The 10,000-nt window shown below is 40.8% G+C and overlaps 1 protein-coding gene across 1 annotated transcript in view; it reads left to right on the top strand.

Annotated features, from left to right (window-relative positions):
* Positions 1 to 1,601: 1,601 nt before the first annotated feature.
* ggt5b (gamma-glutamyltransferase 5b) overlaps positions 1,602 to 10,000 on the top strand; it is a gene marked incomplete at both ends in the record, with an annotated part of 17,675 nt that continues 9,276 nt past the window's right edge. Inside the window, one exon of the mRNA XM_080847669.1 lies at positions 1,602 to 1,774. Within this exon, the coding sequence (XP_080703795.1) occupies positions 1,602 to 1,774 (173 nt within the window). The remainder of the gene's footprint in view (positions 1,775 to 10,000) is intronic.

The following is a 10,000-nucleotide window of genomic DNA, read 5'->3' as shown; positions in this document are numbered from 1 at the left end:
TATAAACAGGAAACAGAGGAGAAGTTGCATATGTTTGCCTGCTGTGCCATTGTTGTCAGTAACGTATAACTGTGTATTTTATAATGTGATATACAGTACCTTCAGAAGAAAGCACATAATATCTGTGTATTGCTCAAGTGAGATTCAGTGCCTGCAAAAGATGTGGGGGTGTACGGGTCAACAGAGAGAACTGCCATGAGGGTGATATACCGTTTATCAGATCTGAGGAAAAGACACAGAATTCATCATGATATATGGTCATACAGGGACAGTTAAAAACATGTGTCCTTGCTACTTTTCACAGCAGGACATGGCCAAGTATTTCACCAAAACCATCAGTTAGCATGTCAGCAAACTTATATCAATGCCAACTCAACTGGGTTGTTGGTGAAGTCTGTAAGGTTTTTGCAAGCCTTTTAAGTCGTAACCTTGCTAGTTACGAACTCTTTACTGCTGTGTTCCTCATCTTTATTGACATCTCCCGTCTTTTGCTGACTGATAGCCCACACTTGCTCTCAGTTGTTTAGAGTGTGTGAGAAGAGAACGCATCCAGAATAGGAAATACTTCAGGCTTTTAGGAATGAAACTGAAGCATGGATGCAGTGTGGGAGAAGATTTCGGGAACTCGGGTAATTCCATTTCAAATGCCTGTAACCCGCATCATGCATAGTAATGACTAACTACTTTCACACAGTACAAAATTACCACGAATTTCGGGATTTGAAGAGACGCGTCGTAATCAAGAGGTTACATGACAACATATGCCAACATAGTTATAAAATGAGAGGTGTGCTGGTAACAAGTTAAAGAGACGTTTATAAACATTAAACCTGGCTTTACTGTTAATGCACACGGAAATGCCCATTAATTAATGATCAATGTTAAGTGATAACTTAAAGTGCGTAAAGTAAACTATCTTGGCGTTGACAGAGAGAAGTGGGTAGCATGTTGCCTCTGTTGTGAGCGAGAGATATTAGTGCGGAGGAGTGTTTCGATGTGGTTATTGGAATGTCTCCCGACACAGATGAGATAAAGCAGTTGCCCCCCCATGGATAGAGAAGCCGGACTTTAGGCAATATCGGGTTTATGCCATCACGTAAACGTACTGACTTTAGTCCCTACGCTGTTGGAGCGGTGAGAGACAGTAGGCTGAAGCAGCGGCAATGTCGTGGGAGGGATACATGATCTTGTCAGCGGGCAGGTCCAGGCTAACTGTTTCCTGATGAGAGACAGGATCAAGGTTACAGCTCTGACCAAATATGACAGCCAAGCGCTCCCAAGGGTTTCAGTTGGACGAGAATTGGACGGGAGTTTGGACCTCTTAAGACATCCTGTCCTCAAGAGGCTTTACTCATAACACCATGTATGGTGAATCATAAATGAAGGACACAAATAGAAAGTAGCAGAAATATTCAAAAGATGAGTTTTTAGCAGTGCACAAAACATTAAACGTTTTTATGCAATTCAGAAGAATTCAGATTCGCTTTTGATTTGAAGGACAGCCCCTATCCCCTCCTCCGTCTGAACCTAATCTCGTAGCATGGGAGTCCACATGGCACACTGAAGCGCGCAACTGAAACAACGGCAACTCTTACAGCACAATGGCCAAATCCAAGTCACGTTGTCGCTGTCTTCTGTGTTTTGGTTTGTTATGCGCCGTGGGTATCGTTGCTGTGTGCTGCATCGTCTATTTCTCCAGAGAGCAACCCTCCGATGGTACCTTCAAGAGCGCAGCTGTGGCTGCAGACTCCGAACTGTGTTCCAATATCGGCAGGTAGAGTGTCCTTGGTTCTGTTGTTTCTAAAGAGTAAGAGGGGGTGATATACGTGTGAGGAACTAACCAACGTGCCTAAATGCGTTTATTTTCAAGACAGAAAACATGGCTGGACAAGTTCAGTATTTTCAGTAAACTTTCTTGTCTGAGGCACCATAGATATAATTGTGTGTAAATTAGTGTGGCATCTAGTTTATAGCCCAGAGGTACGCTAAGTGCGTCCCGGAGCGGCAAGACAAAAAAATGGCCCTCCGTTTCTGAGTAGGATCATTGTTTGTATTGTTCCACGTACTATATGTGCAATTTCATGCGTTCAAATGCATACAGTTTTTTTAATGTATTTGTTGAATGCCTGAGTGATCATTCACGTGTGTGATTAAGTTTGACATATGGTGGGAAGAAACTACTCTTCAGATTATGCATTACTGGTCATTTAGACCACTCACAAAGAAAAGAAAATATCTGGAGGTTGGATGTGTAATGAAGTATCAAAAGAGTGGGGAGGCCTAGAAAACCCCAACCACAAAGTGTGATCGCATATAAATGGAAAAGAAATGGTCATTTGTCACCCAAGGGGACAAACTCATGTAAGGATATATTGCCTTTGACCTAATTGTGCTTTGTTTTTTATCCTGCGTTCTTTGCCAAGACAAACTACTGGTGTGTTTCCTTGTTTCAAGGTGTGTCACACACTTGTACTCCTGAGAGACAGGAGCAATGGAGTAACCCCTCATTTTCAGCCACACAGCATTTCCTGCAAAAGTCCATGGAGGCTCACAAACCTACCATGTTAAACCACTGACCCCTGGCCCTAACCCTGCAGTTCAGCCTCCTCAGGCAGGGTTTCAACCAACTGCTAAAGTGTGTGAATCAGTGAAGGTAACTTAAAGCTTCAGGCTGATCCCTTTTAGGGTGGAGATTCTGCATCTCTGTTTTTTTTATTTTATTTCTGCTTGTGTGATTGGAGGGTCCGATCAAGTGTGTTGAAATGACACTGAATCTTTGGGAGTAATGAAGCCTTCAGGTTGACCCAGTTATGTGATTGCTTAGGTGTTTGGGGAAAAAAGCTGAGTCTGCATAGAGGGCACATAACCTAACTGGTGTCACATTTCAAGAACTAAAAAAAACAATGGCATTGGATTAGAAAACCACTCTAGTGGTTATAACACAACACACTAAACCTACACAACATGCCACTTAGCACTCATCATAGAAACCTGCTACTACTCCCTGCTTTGTTAGTCATGTAGCTATCTAGTGTTGGTCAAAGTTTTTGTTTTGCCAAAATCCATGCCAAATTTTGTGAAGTTTTCTCTATAGGGGGCACATTTCATAGCCCAAAAATTGTTTCACCAAAAAATATGAAATGTTTATGTCAAGTTGGCCTGTAGGAGGTGCATTAACCTACCATATTACAATTCATTTGTGGAGTGCCACCTAGTGAATACAGCTAAAACCTAGCACTTCACATTACAGTTTTTTACAATCGGATACACACTAAAATCAGAAGTGTAACACAATTATCAAAATCTTCACTCAAGGAGCAAAACAACGGCTCAGGTCTGCACAACTATAAGCACATTTAAACATCACACTTTTTGCGAAACCATACACACAAGTGATTTGCAAAGCACTAAACACACTTTTATGCTTTAGACACAGACGTATATCAAGAGGTCACTTCCTTGCAATTCCAAAACACTCTGTCAAGTTACCACACCTATGAGCCGGTCAAATAAACACAGCCATCAAGTGCCCAAACACATTATTGCTTAATTGTAGACACAACAAACAGGTTTAAGCACTATAGAAATGCAGCAGATGAGTAACTGTAATCTGTCTTCAACCAAAATGGAAGGAGTCAAAAGAAGAAGAGTGAGGGTGAGAGGGGGAATCCACAGAGGAGGAGAAGGAGGAAGAGGCCGAGGCCATGCCATGAGGCTGAGGTCAAGGTGGAAGTAGAGGAAGAGGAAGACCTGTAGCGGGAGGAAAATGTGCTCAAAGAAGAAGACTAAATGTATCAAATACAGTAAACTTGAAAGGAGGACAGGCCCATATTCACGCAAGAACAAGATATAGGGATCATAAACATGCTTTTGGCAAATACGTAATGCTATCAGGCTCAGAGAAATTCAAGCAAACATTATCGGTGACCATGCCATTTTCAATACAGTACGTAATATCCATCAGGTCTCTCAGTCAACACTGGCGACACTGACAAATCTGTACATTTTACTGTAAATGGAATTGTAACCTGTGTTGGAAACATCTTTTCACCTTTGTCTGATATTTGCTGAGTTACAGTGTTATGCACACTACTGAAGTAGCATGAAAACTGGGACATGTTTTGTTGTGATTCTCCATGTTGACATGTTGACTGATTTGGGTATATGGAGAGAATTACGTAAATAATATTTCCATCTGCATTGGTCTTGGGTAGTGTTTTTACTGTATTGTGTATTTTCACTTTCTCTGTGTACTTCAATTACACTACTCTAATCACTGAGAAGTAGTATTGCTAAAAGTGTTTTAGGTTTATAACAGAAGTGTGTAAGTGGTACAAACAGAATTCAGTATATGCAATGTGTGTGTTTCATATGGTAACAAAATGTGGTTTTGTTAAATGAGTGTATAGATTTTACAAGAGTGTTTCATTTTGCAATGGATCTGATGTTTTTGCTCATTGGGTGTGTGGTTGTGCTTATTGTGTGAGGCGATTGAAAAGCAAAACAAAGCAGTCAAAATTGTGTGTATCCGATCGTAAAAAACTGTAACTTATATCTTGTAATGTAAGGCTGCAAAATTCTAGCTTGACCAAGATCTATCTAAATGCTTAATATGCCTGGCTCCAAAGACAAAGGCCAACAATCAAGTCTAATGGCTCAGGGTCCAAACATAGACAAAGACCAAAAATCAAATTCGATGGTTCTGGCTGGCAGTGTTGTACCTGAATGCGTTCATTGAACGAAAGTTCATGAACTCGTTCATAATTTTGATGAACGTGAACTGAACGAACTGTATTACTGCCTGATGAACGATACTGTGAACGTGTTCATTCTGGTGTCTGTAAACGACACGTTCACTCTTTTTAATTTCGTTCAATAAGGTGCCAGATTTCTTTAGACTTCCAGGCGTAAAATACACCGTTAACAGTCCTGTATCCAATCGCTGCTTGTACTTTCTTCTACTGTCTATTCCTGGCAAGTGTGAGAGCGCCGAAGTTGCGTAGAGGCCGAGAGCGGTATTGCAGAAATATAGAGCTTAAGAAAAATATATCAATATAGCTCGCAACATATTGAAAAAAAGAACTGAACTAGTTCATTTTTTGGAGCTGTGAACTTAGTTCAACATTTTTGATTTATGAACTTTGAACTTTGAAGTGAACATTCCCAACACTGCTGGCTGGCTTTGGACAACAGGAACCAAGTCTGATGGTTCTGGCTGGCTTTGGACATAGACCAGGAACCAAGTCTGATAGCTCTGGCTGGCTTTGGACATAGACTAGACCAGGAACCAAGTCTGATAGCTCTGGCTGGCTTTGGACATAGACCTGGAACCAAGTCTGATAGCTCTGGCTGGCTTTGGACATAGACCAGGAACCAAGTCTGATAGCTCTGGCTGGCTTTGGACATAGATCAGGAACCAAGTCTGATAGTTCTGGCTGGCTTTGGACATAGACCAGGAACCAAGTCTGATAGCTCTGGCTGGCTTTGAACATAGACCAGGAACCAAATCTCATGGATCTGGTTCCAGACCCCTGGTGTTATTCAAACTGAGAGTGGGGTTTTGTCTGATATGGCTTTGTTCTATATATAGTAACAGTGTATGAAATGTTAGTTTATGAAATTCACCTAAATCTAACAATCTTAAAAGAAAGAAGCTGTTTTTCAGTTTTATTGTTCCTTCTGTATACATGTAAATTGCACAAAATATTCATATGCCTCATATTCACTTATATTCATCTGCCTCAAAACCACATATTGTAACTCACAAGTACTGCTTCATACCATCAGTGTACAGCTGCCACATCCACAAACTATAGTTCCCTACATTTTCAGTCAGAATAAGACATAACAATAAGACAAATTGGGCCCAGGCCGGAGGTCACAGGGCCCTAAAGACCTGCACCAAGTAAGCCCTGCTGCTCCAGGGTTGATCCTTGAGTATAACTATACTCAAAGGGATGCATGGGCCCCTTGCCTGAATCCAAGTGGTCAAGAGCTAGTCTGATCCAGTGAAATGTTCACCCTGGAAACGTAGGTGTAGACAGAGAATGTAACAGAGGGGAACTTGACTTGCACCTCCTTAAGGACCCAGGTGAAAGATAGATAAAAAAAGGAAAGTCCCTTCCCTAGCCCTAGGCTACTCCAACGAGAAAACGCTAGATCTTTGAGCGTGGGCAAAGTGCTTTCGGTATCAAATCAAACGTTTACGCAATCAAAACTAGATAGCCCTTTCACCGATAATTAACTCTCTCTCTCTCTCTCTCTCAGTTCAATTAAGTTAAAAGATTTCCGGGTTTTGATGTTGTTCAAAATAGATATCTGTTTTGTCATGAAATTATTATTATTATTACCATGTCTCAATTATGGTATTTGACTTATATGCCTTTTAATAGAGATAAGATTTAGATGGATGCGTTTTGGTGGCACAATATTAGTTTTGTTTCTGGGAAGTGTGTGTCTTGTATGTGTGAGTGTGGGTGTGTGTGTGTGCGCATGAGTGTGTGTTTGTGACTGTGTGTGAGTGTGTGTTTGTGTGTGTATGTGTTGCTGAATGTTATCAGCGTAACACAGAGAAAAGCTCTCCTGCCGTTTGTAGGTTTTCTCCTGATAAGCCAGTGAGTTTCATAATACTTCAGTTTTTCATCAATCTGTCCACAATGTTACACACAGGAATACCCTTATTCAAGACTCAAAACTGACTGTATGGTATGTTCTGCACTCTTTATTTCTTTCTCTTTTCTCTTTCACTCTCTTACACACAGAGATAGACAGAAAGAAATGCACAAACTCTCTCTATCTATTACTCAGTCTCTCAGACAGGCAGACTGATACACACACATGTTTAAATGCTTGTGTTTGAATCCAAAGGCAAAAGCAACTAAACCAGAGCCAAATACACACACACACACACACACACACACACACACACACACACACACACACACACACTCATAGACACACACACACACACACACACACACACACACACACACACTCATAGACACACACACACACACACACACACACACACACACACACACACACACACACTCTGTCAAGGCAGAGTTCACTTTCGCTGAATTTCTACACAATTAACACATTCATGGTTATATTTGCATTGGCATGTGCATATACGCACATATGCAAAATATAGATGTAGTTGTCGCTGAAGAGATTTTTCCACTATCACCTGCTGTATAAGTACGTCATGGGCAATCAATGACAGACACTGACCCAAGAATGCAACTCCAGTAAATGTACCACACTCAATAGTGGTATCCAGTGCTATTGTAGTAATGTAACAGGGAAACCAACCAATCAACACATTTGTTATTGATGTCATGATAGCTGATTGGCATGAAATATTTGTGCGGCATGGGGGATTGCTGGGGTGGATATGCTAAAGATTTTTCTTTCTAAAGATTTTCTGTATGACACGGGAGAAAGTTGCAGTAAAGGTGAGGTTCATAAATATTTAACACCAAACATAGATGACACCTTGGATCAGCATGAGGGCTACAGCAGACTTCTATTCTCATTTGTTGTTGTTTCAGTGGAAATGAAAAGTGTCTGAGCTCTTTTTGTTGTACTGTAGTATACCACAGAAATGTTAGCAAAGAACTGTCATGAAGCATATTGCAGAATTTCAGATTCATTTGTTAGGTATTACAATATGTACTGTGAAGAGGTTTCATACTTAAAAAAGGTGTCATACTTTTTGTGTTTTATGCAACAAAAAAAAGAGGATACAGAAACACATAATATATGCAATTTTCAATGCTTCAAGTGGTGTGCGTTTTTGAAGTTCATCGTATTGAGTGATGCAATAGCTTGGTGAGGGCGTCTGCTGTGGTTATGACAGCGTGAGTCACTTTCTTGGTTTGTAAAAAAGGACAGTGTCAGAGCCTACCTGACGTGCTTGTGTCCAGTGATGCAGCATTACTCACGTAGCTTACTAACTTTATGAGACCAGGAAGCAACAGGTGTCTCTTCTTACGAACACACACGATTTATGTTGTCAAATCCATTGAATGTAGTGGTTATGCAAGACAAATGGTGTGGTGGAAAGGAACTAAGTACATTTACTCAAGTACTGTACTTAGGTACCATTTTGAGGTACTTGTTCTTTACTTTTAGAAGTAATTCCATTTTAGGCTACTTTATCCTTCTCTACATTTTACATTTTAGGGAAATAATTGTACTAATAATAATTTTCACTCCACTACATTTATTTGACAGTTTTAGATACTTATTTTTAAGATGAAGATTTTAGACGATGGAATATATAAGAAGCTTTTGAAATACAACCCATTGTTAAAGATTAGGCCGATGGTTTCCCATCTTTTTGGTGTCTGATGTTTTACAAAGAACAGTGTCTAGTCGGATCACATTTCAGAGTCTCCACCAAATAGTGGTATTCCCCTCTAAACTGTTTACATGGTTTAAAGAATTAGAGGAAAAAGTCCCAAAACTGAAAACAGATTTGTGTATCTGAATGTAATCATCTCATGACCAACAGATTTAGCTGATGTTCCTTTAAACTGTATGCCGTTTTTCATGCAGGAGTATTTTTACATTGCTGTATTGGTACTTTTTCTAAAGGATCTAAAAACTTCTTCCACAACCGGGCAAATGTGGTTTCATATTGCCTTGATGTACTGAACAGATTCTGTGTTCCTTCTTGACTACTATCTAAATCCCTAGAGACTTCAGTGGGATTGTGTTCACAGGCGGTTGGTTTTACACATGAGGACAATATTCTCTTTTTTCCAGTAACTCTCTCTTTCCTGAAAAATCACACAATCTCACTCCCATAGCATTCACCAAAAGGAATGCTTGTCATGTTGTCTAAATCAAGGCATGTCCGATTTATGTCTGAGGAATCCCATCCCTAACAAAGACTTTGCTGGCTCGGACTCATCTTCACGGTTCCATCATCCATCTCCAGAAGGCAATCAATCTCAAAGTCCGGTCTCCTCTGCTCTGCAGACTGCTCTGCAGAGCTTCAGGGTCAGAGTGGACTACCTAACTCTAGCAGTTCAATCCCCATCTCTTCTCCAGTCATCTTTCTCTTAGAATGTTTGCTACACATGGAGTATAATGACTCTGCACTAGAGAACATTGGGTAAGAGTAAAAAGGTTCTACATTGGACAACATCAGCACCAGGAAGAGTGAAGCGGTTCTGCTGTCACTCCAAAGAACGCTAGTTACTGCAACATGTGTTCAGACCCAAGGGGGGAGGCTGGATGGAGGAGTAACGTCTGGTACACCCAACCTTCTACTTGGCGCATGGCATGGTGCTTTAGTACAGAACGAGACAAGTGGACACCTTTTCTCCCGCAGTGTCACTCCCTGGGAAAGTGATATCAAGCCAGAGAGCTTTTGTGATATTTACCATGAGTTCTCTTAGACTTAAAAGCTATTCACAGAAATGACATGAAGCCATTATTTTTGTGTTGGAAAGGGTTCAGAAGTAGTCAAAAGGTCTTCTGTCCACCGAATGCCCTGTGGAACTGTTTGGGTAAATAATGTGAGTTGTCATGGGGACTTTGATGGCGAGTGGGTAGTAAACAACATTTTCAAAAAGTGCTTTGGTTAAGGGGACTTCAGGGAATTAAATGAAAAGCCCCCCCAGGTTGGTGATCCTGGGGGTATATAGTGTTGCTGATGAGGGAATATGTGGTGTGTGTGTGTGTGTGTGTGTGTGTGTGTGTGTGTGTGTGTGTGTGTGTGAGAGAGAGAGAGATGCTATTGATATGTTACTATACTGCAGTAGGTTGGTGTGCTGTTGCTGTATGCTGTATGTTCTGTGTAAAACTCTCTCTGTGTTCTGCGTAAGTTCTGTGTAAACCTTTGTGCTCTTTGTAAGTTGCTGATGAGGGAATTGGTGGTCAGTGTGTGTGTGTGTGTGTGTGAGAGAGAGAGAGATGCTATTGATATGTTGCTGTATGTTCTGTGTAAAACTCTCTCTGTGTTCTGCGTAGGTTCTGTGTAAACCTT

Source organism: Sprattus sprattus (genome assembly GCF_963457725.1).
Source record: "Sprattus sprattus genome assembly, chromosome: 11".
Classification (NCBI taxonomy): domain Eukaryota; kingdom Metazoa; phylum Chordata; class Actinopteri; order Clupeiformes; family Clupeidae; genus Sprattus; species Sprattus sprattus.
This window is presented reverse-complemented; position numbering and strand designations above follow the sequence as displayed.